Raw genomic sequence first — 22,924 nt, forward strand, 5'->3', positions numbered from 1 at the left:
TATAGACCTTTGATGTCCAAGGAAGCTGATAATCTAGAGCAAAAGTATGTATAAATGGGCCTTTGGGTACCTGTCTTCTCCAGCCTCAGGCCTACTGTGCTGACTACCTGGCTGTGCTGTCCATATGAATATTTCTGTTCTAATTTTTTTTCTTAAGAAATGAGAATTATGAGAGATTTTACCATTGAAGAAACGCTGTGAGAAGTACAGGGCAGTTGCTGTTACAAAAATCATGTGACAAACAGAAATTCATTGAGACTGAACATGGCCAGTGCAAAGAGAAGACAAAGTGTAACTCAAGGATATTATTTTCCCTGTAGCTCATTTTGATTCTATGTGTTGATAATTCTGGCCCTGCTGCATTCTAAAACTGCAAACTTGGACCTTCTACATCCCAGCTCTGTTTTTAGTTTCAGAATATGTGTAAGCTGTGATAATGTGTGCATATCATAGCTATGAATGTTAATTTCATAATAAAATCTATGAGCATTATAAAAAAAAAAAAAAAACACCCAGTGCTCATCCCAAAAGATGCCCTCTTCAATACCCATCACCCATCCTCCCCTCCCTCCCACCCCCCATCAGCCCTCAGTTTGTTCTCAGTTTTTAAGAGTCTCTTATGCTTTGGCTCTCTCCTACTCTAACCTCTCTCTTTTTTTTTTCCTTCCCCTCCCCCATGGGTTCCTGTTAAGTTTAAAGAAATTTTAAATACATGGAAGCAAAGGAAAATGAAAATACGACAGTCCAAAACCTTTGGGATGCAGCAAAGGCAGTCCTAAGAAGGAAGTTATTGCAATCCAGGCTTTCCTAAAGAAGGAAGAAATGTTCCAAATACACAACCTAACTTTACACACAAAGGAACTAGAAAAGGAACAGCAAATAAAGCGTAAAGCCAGTGGAAGAGAAATAATAAAGATTAGAACAGAAATAATTGATACCAAAAAAAACCAAACCTGGTAGAACAGATCAACAAGAGCTGGTGTTTGAAATAATAAACTAAATTGATAACCTCCTAGGTAGACTTATCAAAAAGAGAAAGGACCCAAAGAGATCAAATCACGAATAGAAGAGGAGCAATCACAACCAACACCACAGAAATTCAAACAATTATAAGAGAATACTATGGAAAATTATATGACAACAAACTGGGCAATCTGGAAGAAATGGACAAATTACTAGAAGCTCACAAACCACCAAAACTGTGAGACAGGAAGAAAAAGAAAATTTGAACAGACCCATAACCAGCAAAGAAACGGAAACAGTAATCAAAAAATCTCCCAGCAAACAAGAGTCCTGGCCCAGATGGCTTCCCAGGGGAATTCTACCAAACATTAATACCTTTTCTCCTCAAACTGTTCCCAAAAATAGAAATGCAGAAAAATTTCCAAACTCATTCTACAAAACCAGCATTACCTTGATTCCAAAACCAGACAAAGTCCCCACTAAAAAGGAGAATTATAGACCAATATCCTTGATGAACATGAATGCAAAACTCTTAACAAGATACTAGCTAACTGAATTCCACAGTACATTCAAAGAATTATTTACCATGATCAAGTGGGATTTACTCCTGGGCTAAAGTGCTGGTTCAATATTCACAAATCAATCAGCATGATACACCACATTAATAAAAGAAAAGATAAGAACCATATGATCCTGTCAATAGATAAAGTAACAGCATCCATTCTTGACTAAAAAACCCTCAACAAAGTAGGGATAGATAGAACACACCTCTACATCATAAAGGCCATATAAAAAAAGACTCACAGCTAATATTATCCTCCTTGGCAAAAAAACTGAGAGCCTTTCCCCTACTGCCAGAAACAAGACAAGGATGTCTATTCTCACCATTATTATTTAACATAGTACTGGAAGTCTTAGCCTCAGTAATCAGACAACAAAACAAATAAGGGGCAATACAGATCAGCAAGGAAGAAGTCAAAACTTTCACTATTTGTAGATGACATGATACTCTATGTAGAAAAACCAAAAGACTCCACTAAAAACTGTGAGAACTAAGACTAAATTCAGCAAAGTCAAAGGATATAAAATCAATATGAAGAACTCTGTTGTATTTCTATAGACCAATAAAGAAGCACCAGAAAAAGAAATCAAGGAATCTATCCCATTTGCAACTGCACCAAAACCAGTAAGATATCTAGGAATAAAGCTAACTAAAGAGGTAAGAGATCTGTTCTCTGAAAACTATAGAACACTTATGAAAGAAATTAAAGAAGACATAAAGAAATGGAAAAGTATTCCATGTTCATGGACTGGAAGAACAAACACTGTTAAAATGTTTATACTACCCAAAGCAATCTACATTTAATGCAATCCCTATCAAAATACCATCAGCATTTTTCATAGAGCTAGAACAAACAACCCTAAAATTTGCATGGAATCAGAAAGACTCTGAATAGCCAAAGCAATCTTGGAAAAGAAAAACAAAACTGGAGGCATCAAAATTCTGGATTTCAAGCTATATTACAATGCTGTTGTCATCAAGACAGTATGGTACTGGCACAAAAACAGACACATAGATCAATGGAATAGAATAGAAAACCCAGAAATGAACCCACAACTATATAAGCAGGAAGGAATATCCAATGGAAAAAAGTCTCTTCAGTAAATGGTACTTGGAAAACCAGATGGTGACATGGAAAGAATGAAACTCAACCACTCTCTTACACCATACACAAAAATAAATTCAAAATGAATGAAAGACCTAAACGTGAAACAGGAAGCTACTGAAATGCTAGAGGAGACCACAGCCAGCAACCTTTGAATTCCACAGGAGCAACTTCTTGCTAGACACGTGGCTGAAGGCAAGGGAAACAAAAGCAAACATGAACTATTGGGACCTCATCAAGATAAAAAGCTTCTGGGTGCCTGGGTGGCTCAGTCATTAAGCATCTGACTTTGGCTCAGGTCGTGATCTCACAGTTCGTGAGTTTGAGTCCAATACTGGATGAGCTTGAATACCACTTTGGGCGAGCTCGAGCTCCACTTCAGGACAGCTCGAGCCCCACTTTAGGAGAGCTCGAGCCCCACTTCAGGCAAGTTCAAGCCCACTGCAGGTAAAACATGAGCTCCAGGTGAACACCACTTCTCTCTCTCTCTCTGCCGCTGGCTCCCTTGTGCCCTCTCAAAAAAAAAAAAAAAAAAAAAAAAGATAAAAAGCTTCACAGCAAAGGAAATAATCAACAAACCTAAAAGGCACCCTACAGAATGGGAGTAGATATACGCAAACAACCTTTCTGATAAAGAGTTAGTATCCAAAATCTATAAGGAACTTATTAAACTCCACACCCCCAAAAAACAACCCAGTAAAGAAACGAGAAGGTGTATGAACAGATACTTTTCCAAAGACATCCAGATGGCTAACAGACACAAAGATGTTCAACATCAGTCATCATCAGGAAAATACAAATCAAAATCACAATTTCATTTGTGAGGTGAGACACTACCTCACACCTAACAAAATGGCTAAAATTAACAATATGAGAAACTGCATTGGTGAGGATGCATAGAAAGGGGAACCCTCTGGCACTGTTGGTGGGACTGCAAACTGGTACGGCCACTCTGGACAACAGAGGTTCCTCAAAAAACTAAAACTAAAACTACCCTATGATCTAGCAATGGCACTATTAGGTATTTACCCAAAGGATACAAAAATACATATTTGAAGGGGTACATGCACTGGAATGTTTATAGCAGCATTATCAACAATAACCAAACTATGGAGACAGCCCAAATGTCCATCGGCTGATGAATGGATAAAGATGAGATGTGGTATATACATACAATGGAATTTTACTGACCCATCAAAAAGAATGAAAGCTTGCCATTTACAATGACATAGATGAAGCTAGAGAGTACAATGCTAAGCGAAATAAGTCAGTCAAAGACAAATACCATATGATTTCACTCATATGTGGAATTTAAAAACCAAAACAGGCAAGCAAAGGGAAAAAAAGAGACAGAAACCAAGATACAGACTCTAAATTATAGAGAACTGATGGTTACCAGAGGGTAGAGGATGGGGGGGGGGGAGGGGGGGTGTTGAGTTAAATAGGTGATTGGGATTAAGGAGTGTACATGTCATTATGAGCACCAGATAATGTAACGAACTGTTGTTATCACTATATCGTACACCTGTAACTAATAAAACATTTTTTAAAGTTACACTTATACCTAAATAAATAAATAAGAGTGAAGTATGGTATAAAATGGTATGATGCTTACTCCTAAAAACTAAGCTCTTAACTCAGAAAAATCAGATTTAACTAACCCCAGTAATAGTTATGACATGGTAACTGTGAGATCAAGTTATTAAGTTATTCCAAATACCCAAAAAGAAAATAATCCATGCTCTATTGAGTATAATATATATGAGAACCAGGTATAAGAAACAAAGATTTGTCAACCATAAATCAACAATTAAGTGTCATGTTAAACAGACTAAATGAAACCTATCTATCTCTAAACTTTAACACTGAATCATAAAATATGAGAAATGAAAGTAGACAGATTAGAAAGATTTAGGAGGTAATTCATTGGACAGTGGCTGGCGTGAGTGAGGTAAAGGGGGGGTGGGGTAGAGGCCCATTCAGGAGAGAGAAATACATCTTCAGGTAGAAGAGATCATGAACTTAGTTTTTTTGTAAGTCAGTTTGATATGCTTGTGAGATATCCAACTGGAGGTCCCAACTAGGCAAGTTGGATATACAGACCTAAAAGTGAGAAGAAAGGTGTAAGCTAGAGATATATACTAAGACTCATCAGCAAATGAGTGGTAAATTAAGCCATGGCATGGAGAAAACTGCCAAGAGAGAAAGTATGTGATAGTGAGAAAAGAAGATGGACTAAAAGGAGACTGAATGACCTCCCAACAGTTAAAGATCAGGTGGGAAAAGCAAAAAACCAAAAAAAAAAAAAAAAAGAGGCAGAAGTAGCAGCCAACAAAGAGGAAAAAAATAGCAGAGATTATTTCATAAAAGTCAAACGAGAGAGTGCTAAAAGAAGAGGGAAGTGGTCAACAGTGTGAAATGCTACTCAAAGATCATGGAAGGAGCTGAAAAACATCTACTGGGCTTAGTAACACTGAGAGGAACAACCACTTTAATAAGAGCTTAACTGGAGCTCTGATAGGATGTTATACCAGGTTGGAGTAGTCTAATGAGTACCTGGAAAAAAAGGAAATGGAGGCAGCAAATACACAAAGTTCTTCCATGAAACTTGGCTAAGAAGGAAAGGAGAAACATGGGGGTGGGATAAGAGATGAAAGGATAAGTAGAGAAAGGGTTTGGGCTTTTATTGTTCTTATTTACTATGGAAGAGAAATAAACATGTTAAATGCTGACTAGGAAGGAATCTAATAAGGAAAACTGAAGATACAGGAAAGAGAAGAATTTCCCATCAAAACTGTGACCTTCAGGGCTGCAACCAACAGCCCATACCTCCTACTTTTCAAAAATAAAAAGGGCAAGGAACTCATCAGAAGGAATTTCAAACTGTTAACGCAAATCTTTGCCTTGATCCTATCTACTGTTCTTGAAGGCCAAACTGAAAAAGCTTTCTCTCAACTGCAATCATTCATGACCTCTCCAATACCACTTACTTCTTTCATGGCTTTCAGGACATTCTTATTCTCCTGGTCTTCTTCCTATCTCCACGAGTATTCTTTCTCTGTCTCTGGACCTCTATTTTCCCAACTGTGACATTCTCCTTATATCTAAGTATAAAGTTTCTTTTATTTAATTTTAGAGAGAGTGTGAGCAGGAAAGAGGAGCAGAGGGAGAGAGAGAGAAAATCCTAAGCAGGTTCCATGCTCAGCACAGAGCCCAAGGCAGGGTTTGGTCCCACAACCTGGGATCATAGCCTGAGCCAAAATCAAGAGTCAGATGCTCAACCAATGAGCCACCTAGAAGCCCTTGAAGTTTCTTTTTAGTGCGTGTCATATCTTCCAAAGCATTTCCTCACATCTCACTTTACTCCTTGTTGGACTGAGAAGTCTCAACTCACCAAGATATAAACATAGAATACTTTATATTTTTCCCTATAACCTTACTTAAATACTAAGTTGAATACTAAACTTCTTGAGTATGCTCAGTGAAATTCCACAATTTTCCAATTATATTCAATTATCAAAGCGTAGTTTTTAAATCCCATCTACAGTCAACCTGCCTATTAAGCACAAGTGAGAATTACATGGCCTTTAGCAGATGCTGGTAGTGGGAAGGGTATGGCTTGTTCTCATTGGTTCCTCTCTTCTTCCCCTGTACTCTCCTTCTCACTCTCCTACATTCACAAACTTTATGTGCTTTGCCATGTGCAGCAGCTATGGGAACAGAGCAATATTCTACTTACAAGAGTTCACCAAATATTAGTGACCTGCTATAGTCATCAGCCTGTCCTTCTCCAGAGACAAAAGTAATGCTGACTGCCAAGAGAGTCAAGTGCTGCCAGGCAGAGATATATCCCTAATCTTTCTCTAACTCAGTCTGAGGTCACTGGTCTCTACTGATCTCTGCAGTAGATGGTGATTTCTGCACAGATAGCATATGTGGTTCTCTAGGCAGTGTTCAGGTCACCCTGGCTCCCTCTACCCAACCAGTATCTGCCCCAACTCCACCAGCATTTTGCATATTCTCACCTAACCAACTGTCCCCATAGGAAGCCCCTCTGACTACAACATCTTCACCAATGTCCACTCTCCTTCCCTCACATAAATCATCAGACTCACTGGAGGTCCTCTTTACTTGCTCAATGATAACTCCCATCCCATCTCCTTTCAAGACATATTATTGTATAGTCCCTTCAAGCCCAGCTGGCATGAGTTATGCCAGAAAGCCTATAGTGTTATGAAACCTCTAAAGCAGATACATACACCAGTCTCTATACCCAATATTCCAGAGCCACACATCCAGACCCCCCAGGCTAAAATGGGAAACAGGGAAAAGAAAGACAATGTGTACCCAGGATACTTTCCCCCAAACTCATTCAACACATTCCAAAGGCATCAAAATCAGTCAGCATAGCAAAGATCCAGCCAGAGAATAAGATGCCAGTCTCTCATTCTTGCAGCCATACTCACAAACTTTACAAGAAATTCAAAACCACCTCAAACTTTGGTGAGAACAAGGTGAGAGGATGGCTACCGCTTCATTAACTATGTACTCTCTAAAAGGCAATCTGCCCTAGCCCATCCTCTAGCCCAATTTATAAAGGAGATGGGGAAATGCAATGGTGGTGGTTACAGTTTTGCTGAAATGTCAATTCTTAGCAAGTCATACAGGGAAGTGGATGACGGCATAAAAGGCACATCTTCAAACTAAAACAATTAGAAATTTAGCCTCTTGATTATACAGTGGAGCTCTCGTCAGCCATCCTAGCTGAAATAAAAAAGATACTTTCCACTATCAGGCTATACTTAGCATGTGAATTACATAATACAGGTGTTATTAACTGCATTTTACTCATGAGACAAAGAACTGAACTGTGATTACTTAATAAGGCTAAAACACAAAAATCACAAATAGGGGTAAATCTTGTCAGTAAATTCACAAAGCAAGAGTTGAATCTACCTGCACAGTGAGGAAAACTCTCTGGGTTTTTTGTCTCAGAAAGGTACTAATCAAATGAGATAAGAAATAAAGCGCTTTTATAGTAAGGACAGAGCTAAAGAAAAAGAAAAATAAAAGAATTTTAGTTATTACACAGCCAGCACATGCTCAGACCAAACTATATCTTTTTACCTCACCACCTGTTAAGTCCTGGATGGAGAGAAGAGCAGAGTTGGGTATGAAAATCAGCTTTTAAGCTCTCAGATTTTATTTCCCAGCATAAGCCTTTGAGCATCTTGGAGCAGTACAAAAAATAAAGAACACATCTGTACTACTCTCTCTTTGTCAAAACCTTCTCTACTTTTATAATCTATACCTTGCACAAAAAAAAAAAGATCTATCGTTACTAAATTTTCACAAAGCTTTGGTAGATGAACAAGAGAGACCAAAACTCAGACAGTTGCAAGGGTTTCTGCTCATGGTAGAAACATGATTGCAACTGGTCAAACTCACTTCTATAAAGAAGTACACATGTTACAAACAAATTTTATTTCTTCAACCTTTTGTTGTTTTTAAATACAAAAATCAAAGAATTTCCTGATCTAACTGATTTCTATGGCTTACTTACTAATTTGGATGTCAATTTATTTTTTTTTTTTGGATGTCAATTTAAAAAAATAAGATTTTAAGTAAACAAATAAATAAATAAATGAAAATAAATAAAAAAAAAGAAATGATCTAGGTCCACATGCTCATTTTATAGAAGAAACTGTAACCTAAAATTAAGGTCAATAGTGTTTTCTACCACAACATGCTGACTCATTAAACTCCAAGGTTATGATTTTGCTTAAACATATTTTTTAAACATAAAAATTTTTACATGGTGATAATAACAAAATTGTGACAAACAGACTAAAAATTTGGGTGATTTCAATTACTTTTCATTCTGCAACCTGCTTCTAATGAATGATATTTTTAAACTATTCTAAAACCTATTCTGGCTGTTTCCAATTATAGAGGAAACACAGCTGCTGTTTCAACATGTAACTTTTCTTAGACCCTTCATATTTTTCAAAAGTTAAATAATGAATTCCAGGGTTTTCAATCCTGTTCACTGTAAAAACAAGCTATCTTTATAAAGATATTTCTATGAAGACGTAACACTCTGGCTTTTCTCAAAATAATTTCATTCAGTATTAAATAAGATAGCATATAGTTCTACTTACTAAAAGGTAAGGCTTTTTAGTGAATTTTTAGAAACAGATTGTACTATGTGTTTAATGTCCTATTACAAACACAAGGTTATCCGAAATTGGAAAACACACCTTAGAATGACATCCCAATCCCACCCAGGATCGTTTATGGTTAGCTATCAATCTCACTTTTCCCTGACCACAGTGAATTAGGAGAGTGATCAGAATGGTAGCAGAAAGGGAGCAATGTCCAATTAAAGACATTAAACATGAAACCAAAGAATGTGAAAATCTCACTAGTGCCACCTACAGTACTAATGGAAAATGCAGATAAGAAATTTGCAAAATAATTTTGTGTGGGGTGTGTGTGTGTGTATCCATCGTTTTTGGTATCTGGCCCAGGAATATGTATTAACACAGCTTTCTACCAAATCTTGCACAGAATATTAAAGTACATAATTAGGTAATACAAAAAAAAAGGGGGGGGGGGGTAACTCAAAAAATCAAAACCAAAAAAACCTGAGGCCGTCATAGAAGGAGGGTAGAATAGTGCTTCCAAGGAGTTGGGAAGATAGAGCTGATGAAAGGGTACAAAATTTCAGTTATAAGATGAATAAGTTGTGAGGATCTAATATACAGCATGATGACACTGATAGTTAACAATACAGTACTGCATACTGAGGAAAATGATCATGTCAGGTGTAACAAAAATTAGAGAATTTGACTTTCAGAGTCTCCAGGCAAACCTTACCTTACATTCTACCACACTCTGATCTGATTCACAAGTTTCATAAATTTCATCTACTGCCCGGCGAAGATTGTCAAAAAGAAATGCCCAGTATCTAGCTCTTAGATCAATTTTCCGAGGATGCCGTGCTTTAGTGGGACTTTTATCAAAGTGTTTATCTCCAGTTGTAGATGATGTTATCTTACAGTCTACTCCAACATTCTGGTAAGATAAAACAAAACATAAACGTATAAAAATATTTTGTAAAAGCCTTCAGGGATTGGACTTTTGTATAAAACACATTTTTCAACATAAATACTTAAAAACGTGACATTCTTCTTTTTATCTTACACCACACTGAATTCATCAAAACGAAGCTTCTCATCTTAAATCCAGCAGGTTTTTAAGGACATGTTTTTATTTCAGACATGTCTTACTGAAGATTAGCATGGCTTCAACAGTTAACAGACCCTTAGTCAAAAAGGAGCACTAAAGGACCCATTCTTTGCTCAGTTGCACTGGCAAGCTTTGAAAATAAAGATTACATTCTATAGTTTTACAGACTCTACCAGAGTCATTCCACCAAAAAGCATGTAGTTTACATAAAGACCGAAATTCAAAAGTACAAAAGAGTTGCTTATCTTTCTGTGGCTACTTAAACTGAAAAATAAATGAATATTAACCCTCTACTACAGTTAGAGCAACAAACAATCCCAGGTTTCTTTGGGTTGTTTTGTATGTGTGTGTAACATTCCTGATTGCTTGTTTTTCTTTTTCATAGAAGAGCTCTAGAGTGGACAGTAGCCGAAACAGGCTAATACCCTCCTGTTTTGTTTTAGGCTCTGGTCTTCAATATAACAGCAATCCTAAACTTCGTAAATCTTTTATAGCCAATCTTTGGTTTACACAGAATCTTTAACACCAAAAAGGAAGCAAATAAAGTATACATACATACACAGACATATACGCATTTAGGAGGTTGAGATGGAGCTGCTTACCCTCCCTCCACAGTCCCCCAACCAGATTTCACAAATGAAAACTAGCAAACATTTTATGTGATAGCCCTAGCCCAGGTCCAAATTCTCAATACTCAAGCAATAAAATTTGAAGTGATTATCAACAATCCACAACATCTTTGCCTCACTTGCTTTCCCAGTTCTTTCTGGCCCTAGTAGTAAATAATTTTATTATTATGGCAAATATCCCTTCCTTGGATTAAACCAAATTCAAAATCCCATTCAACTAGCATCTATCCCAAAGTAAAGCTCAATTCTGTCCACTCTCCTGATAACAGGGACAACAAAACATCATAAAGCAACTTTACATAATCTTCTAACCTCCTTCAAACAATTCATAAACTATGTATTATTATTAGCTCCACTTTATAGTTCAGAAAACTGAGGTTCAGAGGCTCATTTGTCAAAGATCATATAGCCACAGGAGACCATCTTCCCATTAGAGTTCCACAAAAACACTGCTTACCATTTACACTGCGTGTAATGTAATGCAGGCCCTGTGCTGCCAGTCCTTTACCATACAGCCCAGACCATTTCACTTCTCTTCCCATACACCATCCAAAGTTAAAGTAATTTGTGAAGTTTCCCAAATTGTGCCTCCTTCATGAAGTTGTTCTACACTGATCAGCAAAGAGCTAGTAGCTTCCTGTGACTTTAGATTCTTTTTTTTTTTAATTTTTTTTTCAACATTTATTTATTTTTGGGACAGAGAGAGACAGAGCATGAACCGGGGAGGGGCAGAGAGAGAGGGAGACACAGAATCGGAAACAGGCTCCAGGCTCCGAGCCATCAGCCCAGAGCCTGACACGGGGCTCGAACTCACGGACCGCGAGATCGTGACCTGGCTGAAGTCGGACGCTCAACCGACTGCGCCACCCAGGCGCCCCTTTAGATTCTAATCTTATGAATTCTCAAAAGTACTTTCACTCATTTTCACCCATTTATGCATTTACCTTGTCACGCAACCATGTGTATATGATTCAAACATTTTGCCATCCCTTCTTACAATGTAGAATAGCCACTACTGCTTGCAGGTTAAGATGTTTCTATTCTCTGTGATTGCTCTATGTGAAGCTTTTACTAGGAAAGTTGTTAGTAAGGCAAAAAACTACAGTTAGAAAATTCCATCTATAGGGCAATATGCTATGCAAATTTGATGTTTAACTTTGCAACAATGGTAATACTTTATACTTGCATGCTTATTTATATTTTATCAAAGGATTTTGAAGACTTATCATTTAATCATTCCAACAAACTGTAAAGACAGGACAAATATTTATTATTCCTATATAGATAACAAAACTGAGGCTCAGAAAGATTGAATTTTTTAGCAGGTCAAAGGGTGAGTGATGGAACCAGGACTAGAACCTAGTCTTCCAACTTCTACTCCAATGTTCATAAAGCATTTCACATAGCACCTAGCATACAATTAGTGCCCAAATAATGTTAGGTATGATTATAGTGGGAAAGATGAATAAGAGAAGAAATGTGCTCATAGAAAAAAATGGGAATAAACTAATGGCAAAATTGTCAAATTTGTGAAAAAGAGTGGAACAGATAAATCAAATTGTAGAGATTAAGTCACTATAGAGTTCCAAAGTACATGGCTCTTACTTACCAATGATAAAAATAATAGCAATGATAATAAATAACTGCAGCAGCATCTAACATTCATGGTATACTTGCTATGTGCCAGGCACTGTGCTAAGTGCTTTCCACACAGTTACACTTCATTTAATCTTTGAAGCAATTTTATATAATAGGTAACTTTATTATCTCCATTTTACAGAAGAGAAAACTCAGGTTTAACTAAATTAGGAAATGAACACAAGGTCTCACACTAAGTGATAAAACCAAGATTCAAAATCTGAGAATTATACCCTTACTACAGCTCACTGTAGTAAGCTGCTTTCAAGATCCTCAAGAAGACAAAGCAATCTAAATTGGTGAGAAAGGTTTGACACAACTGAATTCCGTGACATTATACTGTTTTAATCAATGACTCTTGAGGGAAAGAGGAAGAATAAAGGTAAGGAGAGTGAAAAAGGAGGGGAGAAATTGAGATTTCTGACTCATCTCTCTCAGAAGGGTTCATTGACTGATTTTTGTAATTGCCAAAATTGTTATAGCTTCCACCACCTCCAAAGTTGCTTCCATCATTACCAAATTACCAAATCCATTATAGCCATTTCCACTGCCACCATATCTACCACCTCAACTGCCACCAAAGCCACCTCGCCCACTCATGTTTCCTCCATGACCACTGTTGTCATTCCCACCAAAACCACCTCCATGACCACCACCAAGGTTTCCAGAACCACTTCAACCTCTTTGGCTGGATGAAGCACCAGCCATCTCTTGCTTAGATACAGCTTTCCTTACTTCACATTTGTGGCCATTCACAGTATGGTATTTTTGAACGACAATCTTATCTACAGAGTCATGGTCATCAAATGTTACAAAAGCAAAGCCCCTTTTTTTACCACTGCCTCAGTCAGTCATGATTTCAATCACTTCAATTTTCCCATACTGTTCAAAATAATCTCTTAGATGATGACCTTCAGTGTCTTCTCTAATGCCACCGACAAAAATCTTCACAGTTAAGTGGGCACCAGGTCTTTGAGAATCTTCTCTTGAGACAGCCGTCTTTGGTTCTACAACTCTTCCATCCACCCTATGTGGCTCTGCATTCACGGCTGCATCCACCTCTTCCACAGTGGCATACGTGATAAACCCAAAGCCTCTGGAGTGTTTGGTGTTTGGACCTCCCATTACCACACAGTCCATAAGCGTTCCCCATTGCTCAAAATGGCTCCTCAGATTCTCATCAGTTGTTTCAAAGTTCAAACCTCCGGTGAAAAGCTTCCACAGCTGTTCAGGCTCTTTGGGAGACTCTGACTTAGACACGATGGTGGTGAGGGGGAAGAGTTTAATGATGTTTACTGGGCAGCGTCCACCCCACTGATCTTGTCTCCACAGTTTTGACTTTTCTAGAATGCCATATAAACATATGGTATGTACCCTTTTGAGGTTGGATTCTTTCACTTGGTAGTAAGCATTTAAAGTTCTTCCATGTCGGAGTGCCTGGGTGGCTCAGTCGGTTAAGCCTCCAACTTTAGCTGAGGTCATGATCTCATGGCTGACGGCCATGTGTCTAGACACTGACGGCTCAGTGTCTAGAGACTGCTTCAAATTCTGTGTCACCCTCTCTCTCTGCCCCTCCCCTGCTCATGCTCTGTATCTCTCTCAAAAATAAACAATTTAAAAAAATTTTTTAATAATAATAAAGTTCCTCCATGACTTTTTTCTTTTTTTAACATCCATTTTAAGAGACAGAGTGTGAGCGGGGGAGGGGCAGAGAGAGAGGGAGACATAATCTGAAGCAGGCTCCAGGGTCTGAGCCGTCAGCACAGAGCTGACACAGGGCTCAAACCCACAAACCGTGAGATCATGACCTGAGCTTAAGTCGGGCGCTTAACTGACTAGGCCACTCAGGCACCCCCCCCCCCCCATGTCTTTTTATAGCTTGATAGCTCTTTTCTTTTTACTGAATAACATTCCATTGCCTGGATATACCACAGCTTATTTGTCCATTCACCTACTGAAAGACATCTTGGTTTTTTCCAAGTTTTGACAATTATGAATAAAGTTGCTATAAACATCCATGTGCAAATTTTTGTGTGGACATTAAGTTTTCAACTCTTCTGTGTAAATACCAAGGACCATGACTATTCGATTATATGGTAAGAGTAGGTTTAGTTTTATAAGACTTTATAAACTAGCAACTTATAAACTGCCAGACTGTCTTCCTAAGTGACTATACCAGTGTGCATTCTCATGAGCAATGAATGAGAGTTCCTGTGATTCCACATCTTTACCAGCATCTGGTGTTATCAGTATTCCCAATTTTGGCCATTCTAATGGGTGTGTAGTAACATCCCATTGTTGCTTTAACTTACATTTCCCTGATGCCATATGATGTGGAGTATCTTTTCATAGGCTGATTTGCCTTCTGTATATCCTCTGGCCTGTTTGTTAATCAGTTTGCTTGTTTTTTTATCGTTGAGGTTTTTTATTATTTTAATTCTAGGGCAGTTAACATACAGTGTTGTTTAATCAGTATACTGTACACCTAAAACTAATATAACACTGTATCTTACTATTTGAGTTTAAAGAGTTCTTCATATATTTTGGATAACAATCCTTTAACAAGGGTGTCTTTTGCAAATATTTTCTCCCAGTCTGTGGCCTGTCTTCTCATTCTCTTGACATTGTCTTTTGTAAAGCAAAGTTTTAATTTTAATTAAATCTAGCTTATCAAGATTTCCTTCATGGATCACAAATTTGATATTATATCTAAAATCTCATCAGCATACCCAAGGTCATTTAGGTCTTCTATGTTATCAGGAATGTTATAGTTTTTGCACTTTACATTTAGGTCTATGATCCATTTTTTGGTTTAATTTTGTGAAGGGTATAAGGTATCTGCCTAGATTCATTTTTTGCATATGGATGTTCATCCAGTTGGTCTAGCATGATTTGTTGAAAAAACCATATTTGCTCCATTGTATTGCCTTTGCTCCTGTGTTAAAGAGTAGCTAGCTATTTATGTGGGTCTATTTCTGGGCTCTCTATTCTCTTCCATGATCCATTTACCTATTGTTTTGCCAACAACACATGCCTTGATTACTGTAATTTTATAGAAAGTCTGAAAGTTGGGTAGTGTCAGTCCTCCAACTTTGTTCTTCTTCAATATTTCATTGACTCTACATACAGTTTAAACCAGTTTGTCAGTATCTATAAAATAAGTTGTCAGGATTATACTGAATCTACACATAAAACTGGGAAGAAATGACATCTTGACAATATTCAGTCTTTCTATTCATGAACATGGAATGCCTTTCCATTTATTTAGTTCTTTGATTTCTTTCATCAGAGTTTTATAGTTTTTTTCATATAGATCCATACATACATTCTTAGATTTATACTTATGTATTTAATTCAAGGGAGTGTTAATATAAATGGTATTGTGTTTTTAATTTTAAATTCCACTTGTCCATCACTGGTATACAGGAAAGCCACTGACTTCTGTGTATTAATCTTCTACCCTGCAACCTGCTCTAATGGGTTATTAGTTCCAGGAGTTTTTTCTTGATACTTTCAGATTTCTTACATAATCTTATCATCTGTGGACAAAGACAGTTTTATTTCTTCCTTCCCAAGCTGTATGCCTTTTATTTCCTTTTCTTGTCATACTGCATTAGGAGAACTTCCATTATAATGTTGAAAACCAGTAGTGAAAGGGGCATCCTTGCCTTATAACTGATCTTAGTGGGAAAGCTTCTACTTTCTCACCATTAAGTATCACATTAGTTGTAGGTTTTTTTGTAGATTTTATTTTATCAAGTTCAGGAAACTCCCCTCTATTCCTAGCTTACTGAAGGTTTTTGTCATAAATCAGTGTTGAGTTTTGTCACATGTTTTTTCTGCACCTATTGATATGATAATGTGATTTTTCTTTTTAGCCTGCTGATGTAATGCATTACATTTATTTACTTTTGAGTGTTGAACTAGCTTTGTCCCTGGGATAAATCCCATTTGGTCATAGTGTATCATTTTTTTCAAATATTGTGGGATACAATTTGCTAATATTTTATGGAAGATTGTTTTTCATCTATGTTCATGAGAGTTATTGGTCTGCAGTTACCTTTTCTTATAATGTTTTTGTCTGATTTTGGTATTAGGGCCTGATTAAATGAGTTAGGAACTATTCCCTCTGCCTCTACCCTCTGAAAGAGACTGTAGAGAATTGGTTTGATTTCTTCCTTTAATACTTAGATTTCAACAATGAATCCACAGGGGCCTGGCACTTTCTGTTTTGGAAGATTATTAATTACTGATTCAATTTCTTTATAGCTTTAGGCCTATAAGGATTATCTATTTCTTCTTCAGAGAGGTTTTTTTTTTTCAAATGTTTGTTTATTTTTGAGAGACAGAGACAGAGCACAAAGGGGGTAGGGGCAGAGAGATAGGGAGACACAGAATCCTAAGCAGGCTCCACGCTCAGAGCTGTCAGCCCCTGATGCAGGGCACGACCTCACAAACCATGAAATCATGACCTTAGCCAAAGTCAGAGGCTTAACTGACTGAGCCACCCAGGTGCCCCTCTTCACAGAGTTTTGATAGTGTGCCTTTAAAGGACTTAGTCCATTTCATCTAGGTTATCAAATTTGTGTCATATAGAGTTAGTTGTAGTATTCCTTTATTATCCTTTTAATAACTCTGGGATCTGTATTGACATAAAAAGCTAGGGGCATGCAATAGGACTTTGGGACAGTACTATCCGCGTGAAGTTAGCAGTCATAAATGTAAAAATAGCCTAGTCAACATAATTGATACTTTTCTCTAGCCATGTTCAAAATGCATAGGTATACACAGCACAACAGGCAGAAAGGTAGATTTATTTATTTTTTTTTTTTATTTTTTTTTTAACGTTTATTTATTTTTGAGACAGAGTGAGACAGAGCATGAGGAGGGGCAGAGAGAGAGGGAGACACAGAATATGAAACAGGCTCCAGGCTCTGAGCTGTCAGCACAGAGCCCGACGCGGGGCTTGAACTCACGGACCGTGAGATCATGACCTGAGCCAAAGTCGGATGCTTAACCGACCGAGCCACCCAGGCGCCCCAGAAAGGTAGATTTAAACAGGACAGTCCTGCCAAGCATATACTGCCAAGGGGCAGGGTAGTAAGACAGTCAAGAGAGTATGCAGGAAAATAATTATGACAGACAAACCATAGAATCTCAGGTAGATTTTCAGGGAAGTGTAGACATATGGAAAATGAAAGATAGCCAAAGGGTGGCACGATCAATAAATTACAGATTATATGGGGTTGAAGAACAATTAGAGTCAGGAGATCAGAGGAAGTAAGGTGGAAAGAAAGATGACACGTAGAAGAGGGATGGAGACTGAGATACTGGAGGAAGAGTAGTTATCAGTAAGGACAAGGCAAGAGTGTGACCATGGAAATGAGTAGAAGATAAGACTGCTGGAAGAAAGAAATGCAAGGAATTGAGAGGATGGCAGTGATGGTAGAAAGCCTGCAGTGAGCCTGGAAATTATATCTTCAAGGAATAAAAAGTGACTTAGAAGTCTGTCAGCAACTACAAGAAGGAAACGTAGGTGGTATAGTCTGATAGCACACACTTCAGATCCAGGGAGTTTTAGGAGACAGAAGGGAGAATTGTCTGAAATGGCAGTAAGGAAAGGCAGAAAACCTAACCAAACTTTACAACCAGAGATCGAAGTGCTGCAGCTATTACTTAAAGACCGTGGAAGCAGGATCCTCACAAGTCAGTTGGGATTTAGTTTTAAAACAAGAAGGTAAAAGGAATGTTCAAGAGAAGAGTGGAATACAGAAGATATGCTGATGATGAACCTAGTTCTAGAGGGCAAAGTGGCAAGGTTTCACAAGACGCATTTCCCTGATTACTACTAAAACGAAGCATCTTTTCACAGGTTTACAAGCTATTCAGGTTTCCCACAATTTTTTACGGTTTGTTTCTGATTAATCTTAGCTCTTTATAAATTTTGATATATAGTATCTTCTCCCAGTCTTACCTTTAGTTTTGTTTAACTGATTTTTTTAGCATATAAATTTAATTTTACGTAACTTATGCATGAATTGTGTTTTTTGTCTTATCTAGGAAAGTCTCTCCTATTTCAAGGTAATAAAAAATATCTTTCTAGATAGTTTTAAATTTTTGTTCTCACATTTGGGCTTTAGTCCATCAATAATCTATTTTTTGTATATGATATTAAAATATCCTTCCATTTTTTTTCTAATTTAATTGCACTTACAGTCAAAGAACATGTTCTGACTTCTCTGACTTCTATTTATTGAGACTACCCTTACGACCTAGTATGTGGTCAATTTTTGCATATATGTTCTGTGTACACTATTTCTTGAGTGCCAATACACACACATATATTTATTTATGTGAGATGTAACATAATTGTACTAATTCTATAACCTTACTATTTTTTTTCTGCTTGATCTATCAGTTTCTGAGTAGGAGACATTAATATTTCCTAGTATGATTATGAATGTACATTTCCTATTATAATTCTGTTAGTTTGGGCTTTACTTATTTCAAGCTTATGCTGTAAGGTACATAAAAATTTGCTATTTTTATACTCCATAGATGATTATTATTTTTACCATTATGCAACTACCATCTTTATGTTGTCAATGCATTTCATGTTGAATTCCATCTGATCTGAGTATTGCTATACTAACTTTAGAGTATATCTAGAATACCAAGTATCTACCTGGATTTTTTTCTATCCCTTTGTTTTTTGTCTTTCCTTGAAGTTTTAAATGTGTCCCTTGTAAGCAACATATAGCTCAATTTGAAATGAGAGATTTAGTTCAATCAACTGCCTTTTAAGTGGTGAACTTAACCTGTGCAGCTCCAGTGACACAACCAGTTAACATACAGTACTTGTAAGTAGTGAATTTAATCAGTTTACACATATTATGTTTGCTAATATACTTATGCTTAATATCCACCACCATCTTTTCTGTTTTTTATTTACCATAATTTTTCTTTTCTTTCTCTTGCCTTTTACGGGGTTGAAAAGCTTTGATTTATTTACTTCCTCTTTTCCTGTATTTGGAAATCATGGCTGCTTTTAGTAGATGGCCTTTTTATCATACACATTTACTTCATATTTTCCTAACAAAAACTTCCTCCTAAATAAGACAAGGATTTTATCACTCTAACTCCATTCTAACTCCCTACAATCTAGCTTTCATGTTAATATTGTCTAAAACTATAGTTCACTTTTCTGAATCTAATTGTGTGTGTTTTCAAACCATCAACTGTTAGTAAGATTTACGAACATATTTTACACATACCTTTTTATCACGCTCCTTCCTCCACATTACCTTTTCTTCAGTAAGATTTACGAACATATTTTACACATACCTTTTTATCACGCTCCTTCCTCCACATTACCTTTTCTTCTTGAAGTTTATCTTTGATAGTTCCTTCATTAAGCGTCAGTGGGTGGCAAACACTTAGTCTTTGTCTAAAATATCTAAAAATGGCTTTATTTTACTCTTGCACTTGGCTGAGCATAGAATTCTGGGTTAAAAGTAATTTTGTCTTAAAACTTCGAATATATTGCTTCATTGTCCTTTTGTTCATAATAAGGCTATTAATCTGTCATTCCTCTGTAGTTTTGTTTACTTCCTGGTATTTTTATTTTTATTTAAAAAAGATTTTTTTTTAACGTTTATTTATTTTTGAGACAGAGAGAGACAGAGCATGAATGGGGGAGGGTCAGAGAGAGAGGGAGACACAGAATCGGAAACAGGCTCCAGGTTCTGAGCTGTCAGCACAGAGCCCGACACGGGGCTCAAACTCACAGACCGCGAGATCACGACCTGAGGCAAAGTCGGATGCTTAACCGACTGAGCCACCCAGGAGCCCCGACTTCCTGGTATTTTTAAAGATTTTTTTCCTTAACCTTAACATTCTTCAGACTCCCTAGAATGTAGCTAGGAATATATCTCTTTTTACTCACCCTGCTTAGCTCTACAGTTATGCTCTGAAGCTCTTGGGAACTCAAAATGAGAAAATGTTTCAACATTATCTTTTCAAATATTCAATGCCCACTATTTATTCTCTACTTTCAACAGTCCTGGAATCCATCTTTCTTATTTTCCATCTCGTTAGGTCTCTGAGACATGTTTTAAATTCTCCACAGTAGTGTCTTCCAATTCACAAATTCCCTTTGTCCAATACAACATTTACTCCATTAATTATGGGGTTTTTTTTATTTCATTGACATTTCATTTATAAGATTTCTAATTGGTTCACTTTCACCCATAAATGTTCAAAATTAATATCCATCTGTATTCTTTAAGAATTTTCCTTTTTGTTTGTAGTTATTCTTTCCTTTGAGAAATTTAAGCTATTTGCAAGTCTTCTCTAGGAAAATTCCTTTTCATTACCTCATTCACAGAATGTGTTATCTATATTTTATAACATTATTCTCCTCATGTGCTTTGACATTTTACATCACAAGTTCATTTTGAGTCTGAATTTCTCATATTTTTGTTCTTCACTTTGCTCACCCTCACTCCATGTGCACTAGTGTTATGATGACCATCATCTAGCCCACTCTGGAAGTGATCTCACTTCCAGAGGTCTTTTACCTGGGACTTAAAACTCTCACCCTTCAAGAATACAGATCCTGTCATAAACCACAGGCTACTCCCTTGTACTGCTTCAGACATCAATTCACAGGGCACAACCCCAGGAAGATTGTAGCTTTTTTTGCTTCTAATGTAGAACCCCACACAAGCCTAAAATTTTATACCATATCCTCCATCTGTTTTCCCATCATAATCAGGACATTTCAGCCTCCTTTACCCCTAAGATTTGTTGATTAGGTTCACATCCCCAACTCCACCTACCTGTCAATGTGTTTGTTTTACTTCTGATCCACAGAGATGGTTATCTTATTTTTGAAAATCCTTTATCTTTTTAATTAAAACTAATTTTTTTATCATTGATACCACTGTATGTGAGTCAGGGATTTTCTTAGGAACTCACAATGACATTTTGATTAGAAGTTCCTGCTTTCCTTATGTGAATGAAGCTTTTGGCTTACAGAATCATATTGGTATATTTAATATCAAAACCAAAATAATACATATGAAAAGCATATATAACTATGCTTTAAGAGAAAATAACTATGAATTAAAAAGTGAACTATTCATATGCTAAAAAAAAATTTTAAATAAAGTAGGCTTGCATTCTCCAAATTTTAGTAAAGCAATGTGAAAATTTTTAGAGACAATACTCTTACTACTCTACAACCTAAAGACACTGTCATACCAAGAAAGAAAATCATAAAGAATTCACAAATATGGGATGTATAGCAGAAGCATTAAGAGCATAAACTAGAAATTAATGGCATGGGTTCAAATCTTGGCTTTATCACTCACTAGCAAGTTATAGAACTTCTTCCTACCTCAGTTTCCTCATTTTTTAAATGAAGATAATAATGCCAACATTGAAGGACTGTGACAAGCAGCAATAAATTTATATTTGTAAAGTATTTAGTACGAGCTGGGTATACAGTACTATACACACATTTGTTAACTAAAGAATGTTACAATGATTTTTACATAAAGACAAAATACACAATATTTATTGTCTCAATGAAATTAAAACTCTATAAGTAGAAAGCTGTATATGCTGTACCTGTTTGGTATTTTTATGTGTGCCTTGAATTGTCCTCTTTGATTTTCCACCAGTTTGACATTTAGATTTTCCTTCAAGGCAAGAATAGACAAATATAAAAGTCAACAAACGGATAATACAAAATTGAACTACACAAATCATTTGGACACTCTAACATATAATCTCCTTCTAGAGACCACAGAACAGTACAATCCATACATGGTCAATATAAAATTAAAAAAAAAAAAAAAAACTTCCATGGTACCAGAAACTGATTTTATTGAATGGCTTTCTCAGAACTGGAATAAATCAACTTCTTAAATAAGTCAGATATTCCAGTAATTTAAAAACAAGATCAAGTTAGTGATATTCCTCAACTTATAAACAGGTCTGAAAAATACTTCTTTGAATTCAAAATTTATTTTAACAATCAAATCAAGAATATTTTTTACCATTTAAAAACTCAGTATTTTGATTAATTTATCTGATTTATGAAATACACAGTTTTATTGGGAAGAGGAGTTTTCAGTTCCTTGTATTCTTGACGTCATTTAAATCATTCTCACCTGTTTCTCACCAGTAGTTAGAAAGACACTAACTACTGATGTTTTTTAAATTTTTTTAACATTTATTTATTACTGAGAGAGAGAGACAGACAGAACATGAGCATGGGAGGGGCAGAGAAAGGAGGAGACACAGAATCTGAAGCAGGCTCCAGGCTCTGAGATGTCAGCACACAGTCCAGTACAGGGCTCGAACTCACAAACAAGATAATGACCTGAACCGAAGTCAGATGCTTAACCAACTGAGCCACCCAGGCACCCCTAACTACTGTTTTATAATCACTCTATTCTTGAGAGCAAGACAAAACAGGAATAAGATTCTATCTATAATGTATAATAGAATGATTTTCCTTTCTGCAAAATAATTTTGGACCAGGACCCCTGAAAAGAAGTATAAGTGAAATGAGCCATAATACCTGTTAACAATTTAATCACACATAAGTGGGCCTCCCTCAAATGTTCTACCAGGGATAAAGGCATAGAACTACACTCACCTACACAGTCCTTATATTATTCATCCTTTGATTATAGAGAACAAGGTACCAGCAGATTTTTTAGAATATCCAGTAGAATAACCAGCTTAGAACAAGTACCAGAGAAA

At 36.6% G+C, this 22,924-nt stretch overlaps 1 protein-coding gene and 1 pseudogene across 7 annotated transcripts in view; both read right to left on the reverse strand.

The window, feature by feature from the left end:
* Nucleotides 1-22,924, reverse strand: part of SCAPER (S-phase cyclin A associated protein in the ER) — a 532,470-nt gene that overhangs the window by 465,192 nt on the left and 44,354 nt on the right. For 5 of the 7 annotated variants that reach the window (XM_047863174.1, XM_047863177.1, XM_047863180.1 and 2 more), the window contains 2 exons: nucleotides 21,782-21,852; nucleotides 9,510-9,707 (listed from right to left, as the gene is read on the reverse strand). In XM_047863174.1, the coding sequence (XP_047719130.1) occupies nucleotides 9,510-9,707; nucleotides 21,782-21,852 (269 nt within the window). The remainder of the gene's footprint in view (nucleotides 1-9,509; nucleotides 9,708-21,781; nucleotides 21,853-22,924) is intronic. The other 2 variants (XM_047863178.1, XM_047863179.1) reach the window with 1 other exon arrangement.
* Nucleotides 12,483-14,373, reverse strand: LOC125167438 (heterogeneous nuclear ribonucleoprotein A1-like; annotated as a pseudogene).

The sequence above is a fragment of the Prionailurus viverrinus genome, chromosome B3 (genome assembly GCF_022837055.1).
Source record: "Prionailurus viverrinus isolate Anna chromosome B3, UM_Priviv_1.0, whole genome shotgun sequence".
Lineage (NCBI taxonomy): Eukaryota > Metazoa > Chordata > Mammalia > Carnivora > Felidae > Prionailurus > Prionailurus viverrinus.